This window comes from Procambarus clarkii, chromosome 45, assembly GCF_040958095.1.
Source record: "Procambarus clarkii isolate CNS0578487 chromosome 45, FALCON_Pclarkii_2.0, whole genome shotgun sequence".
NCBI classification, from domain to species: domain Eukaryota; kingdom Metazoa; phylum Arthropoda; class Malacostraca; order Decapoda; family Cambaridae; genus Procambarus; species Procambarus clarkii.
The window spans coordinates 5,259,061-5,283,786 of NC_091194.1; the positions used below are offsets into that span (position 1 = coordinate 5,259,061).

Genomic DNA, 24,726 nt, shown 5'->3' on the forward strand with positions numbered 1-24,726 from the left:
CCAAATAATATTTTTTTTAATATGAGGCCTTGCCCTACATCACAAGCTGTGTATTAGTTTTAAATTAAGTAGTTACAAATGTCTGGTAACTAGGGAGGTCTTGCCGTGCCAACTTAAAGGTTTATTACTGACTATATAGGCTTAAGGAAAATTATATACTCAGGTCATGTCCTACCACACAGGACTAAGAAACAGTTTTAGGAGTCTTAGCTACTGCAGTCCCCGTGGTGCAGAAGTAAAACAATCGCCCCATGCTTCATAAGCAATTTGGCCTGGATTCGTATCCTGTATATGTACTTACCTAGTTGTACTTACCTAGTTGTGCTTGCAGGGGTTGAGCTCTGGCTCTTTGGTCCCGCCTCTCGACGGTCAATCAACTAATATACAGGTTCCTGAGCCTACTGGGTTCTATTATATCTACACTTAAAGTTGTGTATGGAGTCAGCCTCCACCACATCACTTCCTAATGCATTCCATTTGTCAACTACTCTGACACTAAAAAAGTTCTTTCTAATATCTCTGTGGCTCATTTGGGCACTCAATTTCCACCTGTGTCCCCCTAGTGCGTGTGCCCCTGATGTTAAAAAGTCTGTCTTTATCTACCCTATCAATTTCTCTGAGAATCTTGTATGTGGTGATCATGTTCCCTCTAACTCTTCTGTCTCTCAGTGATGTGAGGTTTAATTCCTGTAGTCTCTTCTTGTAGCTCATACCCCTCAGTTTGGGTCCGAGTCTGGTGGCAAACCTTTGAACCTTTTCCAGTTTAGTCTTGTCCTTGACTAGATATGGACTCCATGCTGGAGTTGCATACTCCAGGATTGGTCTGACATATGGGGTATACAAAGTTCTGAAGGATTCCTTACACAAGTTTCTAAAGGCCATTCTTATGTTAGCTAACCTGGCATATGCCACTGATGTTATCCTCTTGATAACTTCAGGGGACAAGTCTGGGGTGATATCAACCCCCAGGTCTTTCTCTCTCTCAGACTCGAAGTATTTCATCTCCCAAATGATACCTTGTATCTGGTCTCCTGCTCCCTACACCTATCTTCATTACATTGCATTTGCTTGGGTTAAACTCTAACAACCATTTCTTCAACCATTCCTGCAGCTTGTCTAGGTCTTCTTGAAGCCTCAAGCTGTCCTCCTTCGTCTTAATCCTTCTCATAATTTTGGCGTCGTCAGCAAACATTGAGAGGAATGAGTCTATACCCTCTGGGAGATCATTTACGTATATCAGAAACAGGATAGGTCTGAGTACAGAGCCCTGTGGGACTCCACTGGTGACTTCATGCCAATCTGAGGTGTCACCCCTCACTGTAACTCTCTGCTTCCTATTGCTTAGGTACTCCTGTATCCACTGGAGCACCCTACCAGTTACTCCTGCCTGTTTCTCCAGCTTATGCATCAGCCTTTTATGGAGTACTGTGTCAAAGGCTTTCCGACAATCCAAAAAAAATACAGTCCGCCCATCCTTCTCTTTCCTGCTTAATCTTTGTCACCTGATCGTAGAATTTTATTAAGCCAGTAAGGCAAGATTTACCCTCCCTGAACCCATGTTGATGGGTTGTCACGAAGTCCCTTCTCTCCAGATGTGTTACTAGGTTCTTTCTTACGATCTTCTCCATCACCTTGCATGGTATACAAGGACAATGGCCTGTAGTAATTTCAAACCCTTCCAAGGTCGCCTGGTTTACTGCCACCTCTCCTAGCACAGTGACCTCTCCTTGTTCTGTTGTGAAGGCCTCCTGGAACCTCTTGTTGAGTTCCTCACACACCTCTTTGTCATTCTCTGTGTACCTGTCCTCACCTGTTCCTTCATTGTTGTTTTCCTCCTGATGTGACTGTGTAGTAGCTTTGGTTCAGTCTTGGCTTTATTAGCTATATCATTTTGAGACTTGCTTCTCTGTGGGATGAATATACTGTATATAAACATATATATTCATGTTGACAAAGGGCCAGATTGGCCGAAACGTTCATTTCTCTTGCCCATTTCTCTGTTGATTTTCCGCATACAAATGATCAGCGTTTAGTGATCATCAAATGCATGCATGCATATGCTTATGCATATGCATATATATATATTATATATATGGAGGCCTCCGTATGTGTATTTATGGGAGCTGGGAGTGTATGTTATATCTTACCATAACCTTCCTTTTTTATATTCTTACCTTAACCTTCCTTCCATATTCCTTACCTTAACCTTCCTTCCTTACATACATCGTTACCTTTACCTTCCATCCTTACAACCTTACCTTAACCTTCCTTACATTCTTATCTTAACCTATCTTCCTTACAACCTTACCTTCCTACTTATCCTACCATCTTTTCTCTTTGTGTAATTGTGTTTGTTTTTCAGGTGCCGGGAGTCACTCCTCGTCCCTCAAAGGAGAATACAAGAAATTAATGAAGAAGGCGTGCAACCAGGCAGGTTTTGCTCCTACTACCTTATAGTACAGTTCAACCTATATTCAACGAGCTACAGTATATGGAACCACTCCCAATTTGTTTCAGTGAGGAATTTGTTGCAATCAGAGATGCCTCCAGGATGTATTTTCCCTGCCCTCTGGGCTAATTTTACTTGGAGACATTTTAAATTCAACATATAATAAATAACAACCAAATGAACATGTTGCAAAAGTATTTAACCACATCTAGCTTATTTCTCACGTTCCCAGCCTCAAAACTTATTTTCAAAATGAACAAGGGCATACCTGAGTGAGCAAAAACCTTGCCAACTCAAAATGAAAATACACAATAGAATTTGGTTTTAAGATCCTCAATAGCTTTCCCAAGGGTTCAGTTGTTTCTTGTAATATATCTGCAAAAATCATCAAAAACGTGATTGGAGCTATATTAAGAGTGTTACCATTCAGACACAAATATTTCACATGCTCTATGGGCTGATTTCACCAAGTGAAAGTTTAATTTTAACCCATCATATGAAGGACAACTTCCAAGAGAACATGTTTGAAAGAGATTTAACTACATCAGCATATTTCCCACGCCTCAGCCTCAAAATCTAATTTTCCAAGGAAAAAGGGCTCATATTTTATGGAACAAAAATCTCTGCAACTAGAAATAAAAAACAAACAGAATTTGGCTTTAAATGTGATCAGTTTCTTTTCCAAAGCCCCAACAATTTCTTGTAATGATTCCTCCATCTGTAAATGTGGTCCCAATGCATTTGGCCTGGGTTCGTATCCAGGCCAGGAAGGGATTACTAGGCGCCAATCCTTAACTGTACACCTGTTCACCCAGCAGAGTATGGGTATGGGTACCTGGTTGTTAAATAATTTGGCAGGTCATAAATCTAATGAAACTTAAGATTAAGGACCTTCCTGAATGGCTATGCATGCTAGTGACTTAACAAGAATGTAAGAACTCTCATATAGTACTGTACTGTATATAAAATTATAAAAAATGGGGATTCGCCGAAGCGAGGTTCGATGAATCAAGGTTCCACTGTTTACTGTACTTGTATTTGTGTAGTCATCTCCCATCATTTATTTATTGGTGTGTGTCATTATGTTCTGCAAGTTTATTGTTGAATATACAGCACTAGTAAATGTAATTCAGATATTTTTAGTACTAAATCAGAACTGTTAATTAAACTTTTGGTATCTTTGTACAATAATGAATTTTTGTTTCAATAAATCATCTTTTGATGAAATATTTTAATATACAATATTATACATTGCAGGCCATAGCAGTCCTTCAAGGGGGTGGGAATGCTGTGGATGCAGTGTGTACTGCCACGCAGGTGTTGGAAGACTCCCCTCGCACTAACGCAGGATTTGGGTCTTCCCTAACAGCTGATGGTAATTTTCTCTACCGATACGTGTGACTTAATGCTACCTGATTTTATAAGAAGATAAAAATTAAGTAAACTGCAGAAAGCAGGTGCCTGGTTGCCTTCCTCTTACTCATTAAAAACATGTGGCTATAAAACTAGTCCTCTTCACACACTCTCGGTTTTATAATTCTGTATATGTAAGAGAACAAAAAGGATTACATTCAGTTACAAATACAGGGACTATAAAATGAAGAATAAAAATAACACATAAAAATATCAGTCGTCACAATGTAAACTGGAGAACTTTATATTCAGGAAAGACCTGGGTAAATACTGGCTTGAAAACAAGGTTGTTGATTAAGGAAACAAATTTCTGGGTAAAATGTAATACTGTAGATGTGGAATTGCTGAATTGTTTCAAGCGTAAGTTGAATTAATTTGGTTGGGTATCTCTGCCTTGTATGGGTCAATAGAACCTGGGTCATATGGGCCAATAGGAGCTGTCTCATGTGGGCTAATAGTAACTGCCTCGCATGGCCAATAGAAGCTGTCTCACATGGGCTAATAGGAGTTGCCTTGTATGGGCCAGTAGGCCATCTGCAGTTCCTTTATTCTTATGTTCTGTAATGGGTGCATATCTAATGAAATTTATAATTTATTCTTCTCTAGAACACTGTTGTAAGGAAAAAAACAAAAAATATTGTTTGCTTGTGGTAATTTGGCTTAAGAGAAAGTAGGTGAGGATAAGGTTGACTATATCCAGACAGTTGTCAGTGACTGCCTGCCTCTTCTTATCAAAACCTGTATGCTTGCACCTGCATTACTGGATATAACTAAATTACAACAATACCAAATACTTTTGTAACATGTTAAAACATAAAAGGCATCTAATAACAAATACTTGGAGTATAATAGATTGGCTTTTTCGTGACATTGCTTCTTACAAAAAAATATTAGAAGTAATATTTTGTTAAGCCATAAATGCAATGGGTTAAACTTTGCATTATGTGGATTTATGGTCCTTGAACTGTAGAATAACATAATGGGTGTACACTGAGAAAAGTGTATTATAAATACAAGATGCCATTCATCATCCCCACCAATGAAGACAAGATCTATAGGATGTCCAGAAAATGGTCAACATAATCCCAATAATTAAAAAAAAAGTGACAGACAGGAGGCACTAAGAAGTCACTGACATGTACACCATGTAAAGGGCTGGAGAGAGTAATCAGGTTGAGAATAATGAAAAATCATGCCTAACAAACTTGATACTTCCATGTCAAGTTATTGGATAAGATAGGAGAAAGAAGGGTGGGTAGACTGCATCCTCTTAGACTGTCAAAAAGGCACTTGATACTGTTCCTCCTGCAAGGCTTGATATACAAATAAAAGGCAAGCAGGAATAACTAAAAAAAAAACCATTGAAATGGGTAAGGGAATATCTTGTAGTCAGAAAGCATTGGATCACAATCAGAGGTGTCAAGTTGGAGGGATGTGGCAAGTGGGGTCTCCCATCAGTTCCAAGATTAATGCTATTCCTAATTAATTTCTTAGTGACCTACCTACCTGAGTGAACTGGTATATATCCGTTAGCAGACGATTCAAAGCTAAGAAGTTATTACAGGACTACCTTGAATATGCATATGAAATGGAAATAAACAAGGGCCTATTATGGAAGAGGGAGAAGCCAGCAACATCGCCACTGTAGATGTACCTATAACAACACTTTGATAGATACCCATACTGTATTATATGCCAATACTGTACTTGGTACTGATATTGATACTGTCTTTTATATTAATACTGTACTTCTGTACTATAAATGACCAATACAGTACTTTATATTTTCTGTCATATAACAGAACAATACCCACCTGTAAAAAAAAAAATAGTACCGTATGTGTATATGTTTTAACAGTACTTTTTAACAGTTTTTTGTAGCACTGATACTGTGCTACAAAAGTAGGCAGATATTACTGATACCAATGCATTGGTAAATGTCTAATCACTATGATAATAAGCCAACATATTGTAATGTTTTGTAGATTTTCAGGTTGTAGGAACATTCCAGTTCTAGCGACAAATTTGAATGCAAATTTTATGTCCTGACCGTAATGTAATTGATAAGTTTCATGCTTTATTATCTCAGGTTAATACTGTATATAAACAAATTTGTGCAAACTATTAATGCATTTATTTCTTAAATAATAGGTGGAGTAGAGTGTGATGCAAGTGTAATGGATGGACACACGCTACGTCATGGGGCAGTTGGTGCCGTGCCGGGTGTGAGGAACCCCGTGCTGCTGGCCAGACAGATCCTTGATGCACAGTCACAACCTCTGCCTGGCGGCCTTGTTCCTCCCAGGTTAATCCAACTTTCATGTTTTATTATTTGCATGCCATTGGGGACAGGGTTGTCTGGTGATATGATTGGTCAGGCTGGTGCCTGCAGCTGTCTACAAGCCCACTTATCTATTGCAATCTGACAGATCTGATAGTTCCTGAAGAAATTTGTTCAATTGGGTTTTGTAATCACTTGTGTTCCAACAATATTAATGTGTTCCAGAATCTCCCAGATGCAACCAAAATTTTTTAAGGGGAAGCCATGTAGAATTCACTGTGGAACAGAAAAAATAATTGTACATTAACCTAACAATCATTTGAGCCATCTATGGAATATATATTCAAATAGTTTTCTTCAAAATAGACAAATTAAAATGTTCATTAATGGGTAAAATCTTATTATATTGGTAAAATTAAACCGATGGGTGACTTAACCTCTCCTAGCATAACCTAACCTCTAGCTTAGCCTTGCCTCGCCTTGCCTCACCTCACCTCACCTCATCCACCCACTGAAAAAAAAAAAAGAGACAGGTCAGGGAATTGATAACGACAAAGACAAGGGTGGTAATTTAAAAAAGTACTTAGTCTCTGTATTCACTAGAGAAGAATTTGATATCCTTTAGCTGACCAAATACATACAAGTTGTGAAGAGAAGTTGATTATTGGTTACCACAGAGGAAGTTATTTTACAAAAAATAATTAAAACAAGCAAGTTCCCAGGGCCAGGAAGAAGTATTTGCCAGGGTGCTTTAAAGAATGTAAAGAAGAGCTACAATAACTCTTGTCTTCATATATATCTATAAATTAGGATGTGTGTCTGTCCAAGATCGAAGCCTTGCAGTTATCCAACATGGTTGCTGAGGTTTGTTGATTTATGAAATAAATTACAGAGTAACATAACAGACATGGGATCACTGGATTGTTTCGCATTTAGGTTAGAAATACACTATACTGTCAACACTTGGTAATCTGAATCACATTGGGTCCACCCACTTTTGATTTAGCCAGACATTGAAGTTGGCCAACTTTTTTACCGGGAACATCCAAAAATGAACAAATTCTAATTTATTCTGGTTTCTTGTTGGGCAAAAAGCTCGGTAACCTGAGGATTTATTAGTTGAGAAGTCGAGCAAAATAAGTGAAAATTTAAACAGGAATTCTATCCGATCACTTGGAGATTTGGGGTTACTGGAATCTGAATTGTCGCGCTCATACAGTATACAGTACAGTACTGTATTAGTAAGTTTGATTTAGTATAAATAAGAGCTGCCTCACTTGGACCAATATGCCTTCTGAGGTGTCCTTTATTCATATGTACTGATAAATGGGTGTATAAAAAGTTTGGCCATAATTTGCTATGTATGTTTACTTCCAGTTTTTTGGCTGGGTCTGGAGCTCAGGTGTGGGCAGCCTCGAATAATGTGGAAACGTGTCAACCTGGAGATTTAATAGCTGGTGAGTAACTTTCATAAATATGCTAGCATATGTTTGTCCGCACTATGTGCTAGCATATGTTTGTCCAGACTACAGTATGTGCTAGCATATGTTTGTCCACACTGTGCTAGCATATGTTTGTCCACACTGTGCTAGCATATGTTTGTCCACACTACAGTATGTGCTAGCATATGTTTGTCTTCACTACATGCTAGCTTATGTTTGTCTTCACTACTTGCTAGCTTATGTTTGTCTTCACTACTTGCTAGCTTATGTTTGTCTTCACTACTTGCTAGCTTATGTTTGTCCACACTACATATATACTAGCATATGTTTACACTACGTGCTAGTATATGTTTGTCCACACTACACACTAGCATGTTTGTCCACACTTCACACTAGTATGTTTGTCTTCGCTACTTGCTTGCATATGTTTGTCCACACTACCTGCTAGCATATGTTTGTAGACATCTTGGCAGGTATATGAAAAAGCTAAACATATTTAGTCTACAAAAATGGTAGCAAAGAAAACACTCTTAACTATAGACCTGTATCACTGACAAGCATGGTAATTGAAACAACAAGAAACAATAATGAAACCGAAATGGAAAACCTGGAGAGAAATGATATAACGAGAGACAGACAGTATGGTTTTAGTACCATATGTATGGACAGTATGGAAGATCCTGTGTAACAAATTTACTCAGTTTCTATGATAGCCACAGAGATTTTACAGGAAAGGGATGGTTTGGGTTGAACTACATTTATCTGGACCTAAGAAAGGCTTTTGACCGAGTCCCACATAAGAGGTTGTTCTGGAAACTGGAACATACTGGTGGGGTGACAGGGAGACTTTTGACATGGCTGAAAAATTTTCTGACAAAGAAATGAGTGGGGGGGGGGTAATCAGAGGCAATGTATTAGGCTGGAGAACTGATAATAGTGCAGTACCACACGGTTCTAGCACCAGTAATATTCATTGTCTATATTTACTGTACTAGAATACTATATATATGTATGTATGCGAACAAGCTTGAATGGTCCCCAAACATATATGCGACTGAAAACTCCACACCCCAGAAGTGACTTGAACCCAGACCACCAGGAGCACAATGCAACTGGGGGTACATGGTACCTTAACCGCTTGAAAATGTTGTTGTGTTGTATTGCTCACGTGGCCCCACAAAAACGAGGTGATTTGATGAAATAACTATGCCCAAGATTACCATCAAAGTGCCGTCGGGGAGATGGGGAATTAGCCTCGGCTACCATCGTCTTTTGTACGGTCACTAATGGTCAAGCGGTTAAGGTACCATGTACCCCAGTTGCATTGTGATCCTGGTGGTCAGGGTTCGAGTAACTTCTAGGGGTGTGGAGTTTTCAGTCACACATATATGTATGTATGTATGTATGTATGTATGTATGTATGTATGTATGTATGTATGTATATGTAAAATAGGCTACAGTGCTCCATTACCAACTCGTAAAAAGTTTCATCCTAAGCCTCATATTTAGAGGGTCTCAATGTTTTCTGGTCACTACTCTCAGACCACCACCACTCTCTTACACACACACTCCAATCTACTTCCTGGCTTTGTTGTCAGAATCAGTGCTAGTACAATTTCCTTACTCCTTGGCCAGCCACTTGCCCCCCCCCAAGGCACTATCTAGTTTCTCTAATAAGTCTACCTCCTTTTCCCTGGCAAGGGAGTTCCTCTTATACTTTTCTGATGAACACTTGCAACTTTCACCGAATGACTTGTCAACTTGCAAATAACAATACAGTAATGTGTATCCAAAGACGTTGGTGAAAATGTTTGAGTAACCCACACTTAAACACAGGTAAAACATGCAGCATTTTTCTTCAAATGCACTCACAATAGGACTATAGACACCATAGGATAAAACTCACAAAGAAACACTTATATATAGTGTTTTACAGTACTGTACAGGTACTGTAAAGAATTTATAAAATAAAAAAGAAATTTGTTCAATAATATTTACTGTACATAACTTTAAAAATCTAAAACTGGCAAAATTAGAAGAAACACATTTTGCTAATAATTTATATACATGACAATCTGTACTTCACTGCTGCTGCTACAAAGTCTGAAACTGAACTGCCAAAAGTCTGAATTTTGAGGAACCGTCCAGTAACAAAATCTATCCATTGTTTAGCGAGATCCATCACTTGATGATTCCAGTCTGGAAGGACCACTGTCCAGTATCACTATCTTCACAAAGACGTCTAACATAATGTCTCTTGTTGAAGCATTTTAGGTTATTAATTACTCCTTAAACTTGGGCTGAATCAATGTTGTGGTATTTGGTAATGAACATTTAGCAGGAATGTTTTAGCATTTGTTAGTTGGTGCACATATAGATGTGGTGGGGAGTTATCTAAAAGTAACACAGCTTTTCCATTTTTGGAACGTACTTTTGATGTGTGCTCTCATCTCGGCCACAAAATTTTTATCAAGCTACTTATAAAATACTATTCAGTTCTGTGTATCCATTCATCCATGCACATTGCTAAGCCTTATAAATAACAGGACGATCGTGGTTTTTGCTTATCACCTGCAGTTTTTATTTATGCTGGCCTGAGCATATACACAACACAACTAACCTGTCTTTATTCAGCTCCTAACCAGTAGAAGGATAATTTTCTCCATTGTGACCAAGAATGTCTGGATACTTCCCACCACATTAACCCAGTCTCATCTGTTTGCAAATTTGTTTAGGAGATAATTTTTCTTTGTTCACGATCTCCAGAAACGTGTCTCAATACTTGGCTGCGGCGTCAACTGACTGCCTCTTCCCTGCTGCCTTGATACGTCTAATACTATGGAAGTTCTTAAAGCAACTAAGCAACTAATCAGAGTAAGAATACTTGGCCTTTTCTCTAAGAAGCCATCCTTGCACTGGTTTTCGTTTTATGCTGCTTCTTATGCCATTCTTATGCTGCATAATCAACACTTCTTACTTTAAACTGACTTTTCATCCCTTTTTTTTTTTTAGTGGCCAAGGTCTTAGCAGTTTCTTATCAATTTTGACTATATTTTCTTTGTTCTAAGAATACAAATGCAATTTTCCTAGTCACATGTACTTTGGGCAATTATGCATTGACAAGATGTCTCTTTCATCCTTTCCAAATTATCTCGTATTTCTTGGGAATTGCTGGAGTACAGTACTTGCTTCCGCTTAGGTATGCAGTGCATTGGCATCCCCAACTTTGCTTACTGACCACATCTCCACATCACAAAGATGATCCAGACTTACACATGTAATTACCAAAAAATCCTTAAGGCTTTGTTTACAGTAGTATTATCAACCTGATTATATTTTATCAGTTTTTCTAATTATGTCCTTTAAACAGAAAATATCATTCTGAAACCAATACTGATATTGTAATGGTTCTTATCCTTTTTTCTTTACTTACATGCTGTACTTGTGTGCTTACTTAAACTTCTTTTGGTTTAATACTAAATCCACACATTGCAGAGAAAATTTAAATTTGTTGGTTTGTCATGACATTGATCAAATCGAGACTGTGCTGGGTCACACTCCTGAGAGGGGAGTAGGTTGTTCGGTCACATTCTTGAGAGGGGAGTAGGTTGTTGGGTCACATTCCTGAGAGGGGAGTAGGTTGTTCGGTCACATTGAGAGGGGAGTAGGTTGTTGGGTCACATTCCTGAGAGGGGAGTAGGTTGTTGGGTCATACTCCTGAGAGGGGAGTAGGTTGTTGGGTCATACTCCTGAGAGGGGAGTAGGTTGTTGGGTCATACTCCTGAGAGGGAAGTAGGTTGTTGGGTCATACTCCTGAGAGGGGAGTAGGTTGTTGGGTCATACTCCTGAGAGGGGAGTAGGTTGTTGGGTCATACTCCTGAGAGGGGAGTAGGTTGTTGGGTCATACTCCTGAGAGGGGAGTAGGTTGTTGGGTCATACTCCTGAGAGGGGAGTAGGTTGTTGGGTCACACTCCTGAGAGGGGAGTAGGTTGTTGGGTCATACTCCTGAGAGGGGAGTAGGTTGTTGGGTCACACTCCTGAGAGGGGAGTAGGTTGTTGGGTCACATTCCTGGGAGAAGATTGCGAGTCCCACTAGTGAGAGGTGAGAAAATTGCGAGTCCCACTAGTGAAAAGTGATTGTGGAGCATGATGTGTGTAGGTTGGGAGACCTTAAATACAAAAAAGTGCAGCCATCATATTAGTATTATTCAACATTAGTGAATTACATGGAATAATAGGCTGAAAAAGTTGAGTAATCGTTTCCCAAATACTGTCTTGTATTCTCGTTAAAAAATAAATATTGTGAAACTTTATTAAATTATCTGGATCTGTGCATGCTTGAGGATGTCTGCATAATTGCAAGCCTGGATAAAATATCAACAAGATTTCAACAAACATTATGCTCATCAGCATACGCTCTGTAACTTCTTTTATTTCAACTACCCAAAAATCCATTCCTGGTCAGATATCCTTACCCAACTTTTCATATAAGGTGCAGTCTAGATTTGACCTGCTTCCATAGTCTTTCTAATATCTATTTTCTGTAGGGAGCCTATTTAGTCTATGGAGTTCAGCCTATCGGGGACCTCGAGCCAGAACCTAGCCCCCCTCAGAGAGGTTTCAGGGAGCAATGGCCCTGGAACCCCCCCCCCCCCCCCTACTGTGGTTGGGGTTTTCCTTATCTGCCATTGACCAGGGTTAAGCACCCAGAAAGGTAAGTGTAACAAAACAAACCCCACATGATAAGAAAAGTACAACAAAAAACGAAAAGAGAGAACGCCTGCCCATTCCAAGGAAACGAGCAAACAACCAAGAGTCACACTCCACTGCCGCGCCACTTGTCCCTCCCCATTCGGAGAGGGGGAGGGGGAACCTCGGACTTCCCCGTGCCAGATACCTAGAACTCCAGTTCGTTCACTAATGTTGTTCAGTGCAGACGTCTTCTCTGGTCTCGATTTCCAAGGCGGTGTTTTGCCTTCGTGGCGACCTCTGCAGTGTTGTTGTGTGTGGTGGCCAGATGTCCTCATCAGTGCCAGGGTTGCATGCGCTTAGGGGCATCCTTCCCTAGGTTGGCCTTGGGTAGTGAGTGGTATTGTGCTGGTTGGGGCGTCAAGGTGTTGTGCAGCCTGTCTACCTATGCGGTGGCCAGTTCCTGTTTCCTCTGGGGATGTTGTACTTTTGTGGGGTTTTCTTTTGGTTTTGGTTTTTCTTGCCTGGTGGAGGTCTGCCTGGTGAGGCTATTGTTCCACTTATAATATTTTGGTGGCCCTCTGCTAGGCCCCCGTTATTGTGCATGTCACAGGGGTTTCAGTGTTTTTATTTTCCCTTGTTAGCTTTGGGTCCTTGGGGGGGGGGGGGGGAGAGAGGCAAGATTGAGCACCTTAATGCATGCTTGTTTGCCCCCTGTGCTTTCTTGGGATGTTGGCCTTGTGCAGCTGCATGTGCAGGTTCCTACCCTTTCAGCATCCTTGGTTGCAGAGGATTTGCACGCCCATGGGCATTTAGCTTCGGTCTTGTTCTTCTTTTCCCTTCTTGAGCTGTTTTTGGCCTGGCTTGAGGAAGATGTGTTGTTTCTACAACACATCCTCCTGGTGGCCCGGCGTTGAGTGCCGGGCTTTCGTTTGGTGTGCTGTCTGGGCATTTTTGGCTGTCATCCGGCCTGTGGTGGCGTTGGGCAGATCCTCCTCCTTTGGGGGCTTATGGGGCTAACGGGGCAGGCTTCTTTCCCTGTGCTTCATCAGGTCATCTCGGTGTGAGTGCGCTTGGGTGTGGTCGAAATGACCCCTTCCCTAAGGTGGATTTCTCACCTGTTGCAAAGTGCCAAAACGGGACTTTGCGGATCTGTGATTCACAGGATATATCTTGGGCTGATATTCGGATGCAGGGATTTTGGAGATCAAACAGGGTCCTGGCCACCCGTTATTTGGTTAACATTTCTGCTCCTGGGCATTCCTGTGTTGCTTTGGGTTGCAGGTTGCAGCCAGTTGTCTCAACTTCGCCATTGAGGAGTATGTGGCAGCTGCCTCCCGGGTAAGTCCCTCTTTCCCTTATCTTTGGGTATGTAGTTTCAGGGAGCCGTAGGGACTTCCCACTGAAAACCAGCGTTGAATGTAATGAAACGCGATTTTCTGGGTGAGCCCTGGAGGCTCCCTGGCAACCCTCCCTCCCTCCAGTTGGCAGTTTTGCATGTTGTTTGATGCTTAGCTTCCAAACTGGAGTGCTAGGTAGCCAGTGTGCAGAGGTCTGGGGCTCCCCCCCTTCTGCCTCACGGGGAGGAGGGGGAGCTGCACAGACATGCGGTGCGGCACGTGTCACGTCATGCTCGTTTTCAATTGGAGAGTTCTGTCCACTCGTTAGTCTATTTTAGTCGTTTTAACCAGATTAGGGGTTTGTTTTGAGGGGCTTACCTTTCTGGGTGCTTGGCAGTAGTCAATGGTAGACATAGAATGCTCCAAATCCCATGTGCATTTCTATAGGCCATTGCTCCTTGTGTCTCTCTGAGGAGGCCAGGATCTGGTTCATGGTCCCCGGTAGGCCTAGAGCTCCATTCACTGACTGATGTCAAGGTCTAATGATATACATATCAGCCTGGATAGCTCTGGGGAGCCTCCAGGTCTCACCCAGAAAATGGAGTTTCATTACATTCAACACTGTTTTTTTTTTTTTTTTTTTTTTTTGTACTTTTCTTACCATGTGGGGTTTTTGTTATGCCTACCTTTCTGGGTGCCTAACCCCAGTTGATGGCAGATAAGGCAAGCCCCAACCACAGCGGTTTTCAAGGGCAATTGCACCCTGAAACCTCTCTGAGGGGGGCCAGGTACTGGCTTGTGATCCCCCATAGGTCGAACTCCATAGACTAATGCCTAATAATGCCCGGTCTTATATATCATTAGACGACATTAGCCCGATAGCTCCAGGGAGCCTCCTGGGCTCACCCATAAAATGGCATTTCATTACATTCAATGCTGGGTTTCCCCCCACTTCCCGATTTCATCCTTTAACCTCCAGATCTTTCCTTTTTTTCTTGTTCATTATTTCTCTAATTTGGCTTTCCTGCTATGCTGGTTGACTCTTTAGGCTGGCAGCAGTCTAACCCAAAGCTGTCTGTCTGCCTCCATAGATGTTAACTTGCTAAATCTTTGTTAATAATCTTAAATTTACAATAATTGCTCTTTTTACAGTACAGTATTCTCTTAATTCCTCCAACTAGTTAGGAAAACCACTCTTTATTGTGTATCCAGCTGTAAAGCCAATGTATTTCTTCTGTTATTGCTCCTGGGAGTGTCCAATGGTGTGTTTGGGGTGGTATTATTATTATTTGATGTGATTTTCTAATTGAACTCTTCTTTTCAATTCTAACATTTTTCTGTGGTTTATGGCCCTCTAGACTTTGACCAGCAGATCAACACTGGTCTTTGAATAGTTTTCCTCCTTTGCAAAAAAAAAAAAAAGTGGATTTGGCACAAAGCATACTAATCCAAATTTATAATTTGGGATTAGTATGCTTTCCCTAAAGTCCTTTCTTCTCTGGGGCTAATCTCAAGGCATACTTTAAAAAATTATGCAGCTTCATTTTTTGTATTTAATGAGGCAAGGCCTCCACACTAGTGCCCCATATTCCAGAATTGGTCTGACATATGTGGTATACAATGTACTGAATGACTGCTTCAGAGTCCTGATGGCCATTCTTATATTGGCCAACCCTTTATATGCAACTGATGATATTTGATTTGGGCTTCTGGTGAGAGGTTTGGTGTAATATCAACCCTGAAGACTGTCTGTTCTAGCACAGACTTCAGGGCTTCCTCTCCCATGTTTGTGTGTGACCTGATCCAAGCATCTAGTTTCAAGACTTTGCACCTGGTTTAATTTAACTCAAGTTCCCACTTGTTAGACTATTCTTTCATATTGTCCAGGTCACCGTGTAATATCTCGAGGTCTGCCATAGTATTTATCCTAAATCATAATTTTTTAATCATTAGTGAACATTGAGAGAAAGAAGTCTTATCCTCTCTGGTAAGTCATTCATATAAATTTAGGATTAGCGTTTGCCTTAGAACTGGCCCATGGCGGATGCTGTTGGTAACATCTTTCCACTCTTAGGTCTCTTCTCTCACTGTGACTGTCTTCTGTTTCAGAGGTGCCTCTTTGTACACTGCAACACCTTCCTTGTCACTCCTTTGTGTGCACTAGTTTTCTGTGGGAGATTTATCGATGGCTTTCTGACAGCCCCAAAGTGTACAATCTTCCCACCCTTCTCTCATCTGGTCTTGGTCACCTAGCCTTAGAGCTCATATTAATGGTGATTGTGTGTTGGGAAGTAAGCTCACAGTGTCCTGTTTTTCCCAATAATCTTTTGTTGTGTGTGTGTGTGTGTGTAATTACCTAAGTGTAGTTACAGGATGAGAGCTATGCTCGTGGTGTATTTATACCTCATAAATATGGTGGGTGGCGTATGGTGCATAAGATATGCACCATACACGAAGTTCATTAATGATATTGACAATACTTTACATCATTGTTCTCTTTTTTCCAGAGAGATCCCAGCGGATACATGAGGAAAGTTTACGCAATATTCAAAGACTTGAAGAGGGTGGGGGCAAGAGGCGGAGATATGCTTTACCTGAGGAAGAGGAAGAAATGCAGGTTAGTAGATATATAACTTAGCTTAAATCTTGAAAGGTGAACTCCAGCAACACTTTAATTACTTATGGAAATTTTCTGAGACTGTGCACTGTTGTTGCCATCAAGGTGTGGCGGTGTTGGCAGGTTGACTTTCTGCATCGGTGCCATGACATAATGGCATTATATTGTATTGTTTGATACCGTACACGTGTATGTATGGTGGCCCTCTCCATTTACAAATTTAATCGGTTCCCAGAGATGGGTCGTAACTTGAAAAATTGTAACTCAAAACAAAATTTTCCGTAAGACGTAATGTAAATTGAATTAATCCGTTCCACACTCCCAAAAATATTAACTTCAAAATACATTTCATGCATAATACACACACACACACACACACACACACACACACACACACACACACACATCCCGGTCCCGGGCGCTGGCGAGAAACATTGGGCAGAGTTTCTTTCACCCTAGGCCCTTGTTACCTAGCAGTAAATAGGTACCTGGGAGTTAGTCAGTTGTCACGGGCTGTTTCCTGGGGTGTGTGTGTGTGTGTGTGTGTGTGATGTGAAAAAAAAATAGTAGTAGTAGTTAGAAACAGTTGATTGACAGTTGAGGCGGGCCGAAAGAGCGGAGATCAACCCCCGCAAGCACAACTAGGTGAATACATATTTTGTACTATAGTATGTACAGGTTATAGCTTACCTTTACTGATGACTCTTGTTGGCATATGGAAAATGGTGAGGAGACGGAGAGGTGTTACTGTTTGGAAGGGGAGTCCCCTTCCATTATAACATCAGGCAGTGATGACTTCTCTGGGGTATTCTCTCTCCTACATTTTGCAGGCATACCACTAGGACTTGGTTGTGGCTCACTGCATGCTTGTCTTATTAAGAATATGTCTATAGAAACTTGTGTGTTGTGAGACATCACATTGTCATTAAAAAGGTCAATGCAATGAGACATCACATTGTCATTAAAAATGTCAATGCAATGAGACATCACATTGTCATTAAAAAGGTCAATGCAATGAGACATCACATTGTCATTAAAAAGGTCAATGCAATGGCCTGCTACAGCTTTATCTGGATGAGTTTTTTTCATCAAAACTTTGCAGTTCGTCCCATACTTCACACATTTTCTTAATGAGGAAGGGACATCCTCTACTGCCTCTTCTCGCAACTATTTCCTTAGGTTGGACCTTGCCACTGACTTTCTTGGGATCCATGGCATGATATGTAATAATTACTTCTATGTTCAAAAAACAAAAAAGCACAAGAACACTGAAATTCTTTACAAGGAATTCAAGCACGATTGTCACTAAGCGGGCAGTCTGATAAACTGAAACAGGGTTGCCCGTGCCACCAGGAACTACGCGCTCCGTCGAACCATACGTGTAACAACAAAGTCGTAAGTCGAGGCAAAGGTCGTAAGTCGAGTCAAATTTTCCAATAAAATTGGGGTCGTAACTCGAAAAATTTGTAAGTAGGGGCATTTGTAAGTCAAGGTTCCACTGTATTTAATATTTATACTGGATATATAAAAGAGAACGTTTGTTGTCGCTAGGAGGAGAGATGTTTGGGGCTATCCTCAGTAAACTTTGCAGGGTGACTGGTGGTTGTTGAGGGTATTATCATAGGGGAGTCGAGATTGACCCTTGTGTATCCTATGATACCCATCTCCAACCTTACTAAATAGCCAGATTCCATCTGCACTAGGATTCATAAAGTGTATTATTTTCTGCAGAGTGGGCTGAAAAAGATGATGAAGGAGAGGGGAGGTGGTGAATGAGTATAAATTTGAATACTCCTTTGGACAGTTAGGATAAAGTGTTAAGTGGTAGTCTAGTAAATTGTGTGCCTTGTGTGCTAGTAAATTGTGTAATTTTATTTATTTTTCACTATCCAAGACCACCCTGGTCATAACACTATTAATCAAGGTTCTTAGGTACTGAAGAGAATATTAATTATGTGAGATAGCCCACATTTACACCACTTGAACCTCATTACTAGAAGTTATTCCTTGCTTCACACCACATCTATTCACTAATATTAATATTTTGCCCTTACTCTTCATTTTCTCAAACTCCTGCCCTTACTATCCATGTACAAATCAGTCTTTGCACCATCACCTTTCTCTTGACTTATTCTCACAAAAACGTATTACCTGAATACCCTCAACATTTCCTTCTCTTAAAAATGTTTAGCACTTGCAGCTTCTTTTGTCCTTTATTTATTCCCTTTTAATTCCACACGGACATTCTTGCTTGCTAATACATTTAATAATTGTACGTTTATTGAATGTACTTAATATTTCAGGGCGGACTTTTAGATACTGTTGGTGCTGTGTGCGTTGATGGTTCTGGCTATGTCGCAAGTGCCGTGTCCAGTGGAGGTCTTCTGCTCAAGCATACAGGAAGGGTTGGACAGGCTGCAGTATATGGTTGTGGCTGTTGGGCCGAGAACAATTGTGATGGTGCGTATAATTCCATATTCAGAGAACCTCAGTAGTGGATTATTTAGGATTTTGTGCTAGTTTTTCTTGGGTTTTCTGCAGCAGGTTTGTCATGCCTTTGTTTTGTAACTGGGCCAGTTTGGTCTCTTGGTGGATATCTTAACACTTTTGTTGCCTAATGCTGCATATTCTATCAGAAAACTAAAATACAACGTCATGCAAAAATTTTTGCACTGGCTTATTATTAAGTATAAATATTATGGGGAAATGAGCTTAACATTGAGTTGTGTGCTCACCAGGAATGCTCATCCTACCTTCCAGTGCGATTTGGGTGCCAGTAAAAGTGTTAAGTAGTTTTTATACACTATTCAGAACAAATAAAAATAAGCACAACTCCACCAAACTTTCTACTCATTGATGCATAATCCAATGCTAGGGAAACATTTAAGATGGTCGCAGTTTGAAATGCAATCTCCAGGATGCCATGGAGTTATGTGAAACACAAGATCTTGAGGGAAAAAAATTGCCTTAAGGAAGGCTATTTAAATTAAAAAGAGGTACGACAAGAGGACATTGGTGGAAGCTGGGTATGCAACCGAGTCGAAAATATGTAAGGAAGTTCTCATTCCTTGTATGGATGCTGAATGAGTGGAATGCAATGCAATGAAGGAAGAGGTTGTTGAAGCCTATTCCTTCCACAACTTTAAAATGAAATATGATGAAAATGTTGATGTCAAGATGGGTAATTAGTGTACCAGATATGAATGGTTAGGAAGCAGGGCATAAAGAGTTAGATCTCTTAATAACTACACTCCCTGTAGTTATTGATAGATAAGCAAATGCCCATTTCATTTTACATCAGCATATACTCATTATGCTCCCTTGACTTAAGAACTCCATTTGCTAATTGTAACACCTGTAATCCCTGCACCACCATACACTCATACTTCATGTTTATATTCTGATATATACATGTTCATGGATTTTTTTATCATTTGCTCTCATGCAATTGAAACATACTAACCTTTATTTTGGTATCTCAAGAGTTCACTAATGGCTAACGTGGATTGCTTTGTGCCAGGTAGCGGTGTAAGTGTAGGAGTTAGCACCACAGGTTGCGGGGAGCACCTCATCCGCACCATGTTTGCCAGACTGTGTGCTCGTGCAGCCATCTCACCAGAGCTGGGAACCAATATCACTCATGCAGTCACCACTCACTTCCTGGGTAAGAAATCTTCAGTAACTTTTTTTTGGTCTTACTTTTAAGCTCATGAAGATTGCATTAGCAATCTTACCTGGGCTGGTCCCCTTAGTAATTCTCTGGTGCCAAAAGCTCTGGTACTGCAGACATATACAATAAGTATTACTAGGCCCATGGAATAGTAGTAGTTTTTGAAACTTGTTACAGGTAAGCTACTGGTAAGAGTGCATGTGCATCAAGAGATAAACCCAAGACCAGGAATTCTGCCTAGAATATCAAAGGTGAAACAAAACAAAAAACACCTCTTTTACTCCCAGAAGTGCACCTACCATCAAAGGTGCCTCTCTGCCTGTGCCACCCAAAAATTAAGCCGCCTTTGAATGTAATGAAAGGCATCTTTCTGGGGGGGGACTTGGTGGCTCCCTGTAGCTAGTCACACTGAAATAGCTCCACACCTATAAATCACATCAGCCCTTGAGTGTCCATAATAACCTATGAGAGATCACAGACCAAAATTTGGCCCCCTCTCACACACATGCAGGGATTTATGATCACTCCCATCGAAGAATCTTATCGCCAGAAAGGAAGCGAAGCTAAACAAATAATTGCAGGGTTCACAGAAAGTAAAGAAACAGTGCACCTTTGGCTAAACATACCAAGTATTATTAGCCAAAGGATAACCCTCCCTTCCTGAAACCAACTATCTCAACCTAGGCCAGAAAAGAAGGCCCCAGACAAAGTAATTGCCTACGAGCTAAAGGAGGCCTGGCTACCTACCTTGAGGCTACCTTGAGGTGCTTCCGGGGCTTAGTGTCCCCGCGGCCCGGTCGTCGACCAGGCCTCCTGGTTGCTGGACTGATCAACCAGGCTGTTAGACGCGGCTGCTCGCAGCCTGACGTATGAGTCACAGCCTGGTTGATCAGGTATCCTTTGGAGGTGCTTATCCAGTTCTCTCTTGAACACTGTGAGGGGTTTGCCAGTTATGCCCCTTATGTGTAGTGGAAGCGTGTTGAGCAGTCTCGGGCCTCTGATGTTGATAGAGTTCTCTCTCAGAGTACCAGTTGCACCTCTGCTTTTCAACGGGGGTATTCTGCACATCCTGCCATGTCTTCTGGTCTCATGTGATGTTATTTCTGTGTGCAGGTTTGGGACCAGCCCCTCAATTATTTTCCACGTGTAAATTATTATGTATCTCTCCCGCCTGCGCTCAAGGGAGTACAGATTTAGGCTCTTTAGTCGGTCCCAGTAATTTAGATGTTTTACTGAGTGGATTCTAGCAGTAAAGGATCTCTGCACGCTCTCTAGGTCAGCAATTTCTCCAGCTTTGAAAGGGGCTGTCATTGTGCAGCAGTACTCCACTCTAGAGAGCACAAACGTTTTGAAAAGTATCATCATCGGTATAGCATCTCTAGTGTGAAAAGTTCTTGTTATCCAACCTGTCATTTTTTCTTGCAGTTGCGACGGCTACTTTATTGTGTTCTTTAAAGGTAAAGTCTTCCGACATGAGTACACCCAGGTCCTTTACATTGCCTTTTCGTTCTATGTTATGATTTGCCTGCGTTTTGTACGTGGTTTCTGTTTTTATATTTTCAATGTTTCCGTAGCGCATGAGCTGAAACTTATCCTCGTTGAATACCATTTAAATGTATTCCTGGGATGGCCTGGGATTTAAATGGCCTGGGATGTAAAAGGAATACAGTACTGTATATAATTAAAATGCACAATAAAGCAAGTGTAGACATTGTCTTGAAAAACACTTAAGAGCTCCTAACCATATTTACATTTCTGCAGTGATCATGCAAATAGCACTGCTACAATAACCATTCATGCCTGTTCCATGTTTAACCACTGGATTGCACCGGCTGCGAAAACTTGGTCCGTTGGAAACTGTGTGAGCCAAGAAAACACCTTTTTAATATTTCGTACCCATTCAAAGCGCGCGCGCAGTAGGTTGGGTACGAGATGGATTCTTGGAACCTCCAGTGAGAGGCAGCCATCTTGGAAAAAATTCCCAGAATGCCCTAGGGCTGCTGGCTGACTTAGTTCCGAGTGAGCACCTATGGGTGGTAAATGCACCTCTGGCTCCCAAACACCTGTCTGACATGGTGTTGAAAGATCGCTCTCTGTCGGTGAAATTCGGACCTTATTGTTGGAAGAACATAAGGGTCATGATATTGATGAAGCCAGGCACAATATGGACCTAACACAAGGGTCAGATGCAAGTGATACAGCAAGCGTACCAGTATCCAGTAGTAGCTGAGTGCCACCCATGCTCACCCGCGTTATCTCAAAATTTTATGGATGATACATAGATGAACAGTGTTAGCAGCTTCCATGGTGGTGTTTTCCATCGATCTTTTAAAAAATAGCTGAATCTTTTCCAGAATACCTGAATCTCTTACAGAATACCAGAATTTTTTCTAGAATACCTTACAAAGCTATCTTTTCAAGACAACCTTACAAATTGATCTTTTCCTATAATCTTTTCAAGATTACCTTACACTTCACAAGCTTGGCTACTTACCACCTACAGGTACTAAAGTCAAAGGTGTATGTGAGTGCATTATTTGCAAGCACACAGAATGAAGAAACGGGAAGCGAAAATCTGTTTGTACCTGGTGCATCGAATCCAAAGTCACACTGTGTAGATGACTGCTTCTTTGATTATCACTCACTTTCAAAGTACTGAGTGTGTGACTGTATAAATAGTGTGTGAAACTGTACATATTGTAATTTTAGTGTATTTTGAACAAGTAATATTGCAACAATAAACATTTATTGTATACACATTACTGACACATGTATCAGTTACACACAGAAATCACAATAGCGTGATGCATCAAATGAATAAATCCACAAGGGCCGTGATGAGGGTTCGAACCTACGTCCGAGAGGATCCCAGACGTGCCTTAATCGACTGTGCCACGACACGGTCAAAAGAATTGCAACCGGGAGTTCATCTGCTCTCATACGGATCCTGCAGTCTCTCCGAGACACAACCAGGGTTTTACACAATTCCCCCATGCACCCGGGCTCTGTCAATAAGCTGTTCTACTGCTTCGCCCTTACTTCATTACACCGGGTGCCCAGGTGCATGGGGGAATTGTGTAAAGCCCTGGTTGTGTCTCGAAGAGACTGCAGGATCTGTGTGAGGGCAGATGAACTCTCTGTTGCAATTCTTTTGACCATGTCTTGGCATAGTCAATTAAGGCGCGTCTGGGATCCTCTCGGACATAAGTTCGAACCCCCGTCACGGCCCTTGTGGATTTGATCATTATCAGTTCCATGGAACATTATGAATGTTCTACTGTATATATATTGTAAAGGACACAAATGTGCATCATATACGATAAAAAATCCTAATTATAAAGCATTGAAAATACATAGAAAGCATAATTGTAAATATATTGGTGCAACTCACAAGGGTTGAATGGCCCGCATGACTGCGTCTGAGAGCTTTACGCACGGGCGACCAGCCCGTGATGACGTCACGGCACCACTTTGTTGACGTCTTTACAGCCAAAGTAAGTAGATTTTTTTTTTTTTTTTTTTACATGTACTGTACATGTTCAGGAAAGGGAATTTATCATTTTACAAAGAACATTTTCTTTGTGAACACTTGATTTTCAGCGCACAGGAAGAATTTCATAATAAACGCATCGCATCCTGGAGGGTAATGAACTCGCCAACTGCTAGAGAGATAGATGGTTAGCTGGTATGAATAAAAATTGCATATAGTACCGTCAAATGTGACCTATCTTTGTGGCCTTCCTCCTGTTCCTAATAAAGGAAGTAGGAAACAGTTCTAGCTTGGTTACATACTGTATTTACTCATGGACACTTAATGAACAGAGTCATGCATCTTGCTGTCAGAACTTCCATGTTTCACAAACGGTACCGGGAAGACGGGACACTACAAGTGTAACTTTCATCCTGTAACTCTGCTTAGGTAATTAGGTAATTGCTTGAGAATTACCTTTTCGTAAAAGTCCTGATTTTCAAGAACAAGAAATTTTACTTTTCCTCTATTCCTTTGAGTCGGTTCTCTGTCAATGCAAAATTCTGAATCTTGCCTCTTTCTGCTCTCATATTGGCATCCTGAACACCTTACAAGTGTTGAATACCTGTATTCTGCAACATACAGTGCTGTATAACCTTCCTTTTGTTGCACATTCTTTTGATAATTAGAGATTCAGGTTGACTTTAACTTTTACATTGTAATTAAGTTTGTACTTTATTGGTTAGATTAATATACATGATGTATTGATTATTAGTCCCATTAATATACATGATGAATTAATTACAGTATTAGGAGTTAATTTCCTTTACTGCAAACAAAAGTTTCCATGTGGTTTGGAGATAACTGATAATATATATTTGCTCTACAGAATCTGACTTTTTAGAGGGTGTCCATCCAAGAATGGCTGGTGCCCTTATCTTGCGGCACGATCCTCGAGGAGGTATAAGTGATCTCTACTGGCTCCATACAACACGCACAATGGGCGTTTGCTACATGACCACCAGCGATCGCAGGCCACAGGTGAGTACCAATAATTTGTTTAATGATACCTAGTGACCATAGGCCACGGGTGAGTACCGTGGATCCTCATTGTAACGAACCATGCTCCAGCGAATTGCTATATGTTTCAATCAGATTGTGTTTAGTGCACATTGTTCAGTGAAAAAACACAAATGTTTGATTAGGCGAGCATTGTTTGTCGAAGCCATCGGCGAGGTTGAGCATTGGAATGCAGCTGTGTTAGCATCATCCATAATCCACCTAATCGGGTGTAATGCTAAAACTTTTAACAACTTAATTAAACACGACAATATTTTATAAATTATATTATAACTG

The 24,726-nt window shown here is 40.8% G+C and overlaps 1 protein-coding gene across 2 annotated transcripts in view; it reads left to right on the forward strand.

Moving 5' to 3' along the window:
- Tasp1 (Taspase 1) overlaps positions 1-24,726 on the forward strand; it is a 37,803-nt gene that overhangs the window by 2,508 nt on the left and 10,569 nt on the right. For both annotated transcript variants that reach the window (XR_011222094.1, XM_045761177.2), the window contains exons 2-9: positions 2,363-2,430; positions 3,707-3,824; positions 6,014-6,167; positions 7,521-7,600; positions 16,122-16,231; positions 18,535-18,691; positions 19,752-19,895; positions 24,260-24,411. Coding sequence is in view for 1 of the 2 variants with exons in the window: in XM_045761177.2 (XP_045617133.1) it covers positions 2,363-2,430; positions 3,707-3,824; positions 6,014-6,167; positions 7,521-7,600; positions 16,122-16,231; positions 18,535-18,691; positions 19,752-19,895; positions 24,260-24,411 (983 nt within the window). In the remaining variant the exon portion in view is untranslated. The remainder of the gene's footprint in view (positions 1-2,362; positions 2,431-3,706; positions 3,825-6,013; positions 6,168-7,520; positions 7,601-16,121; positions 16,232-18,534; positions 18,692-19,751; positions 19,896-24,259; positions 24,412-24,726) is intronic.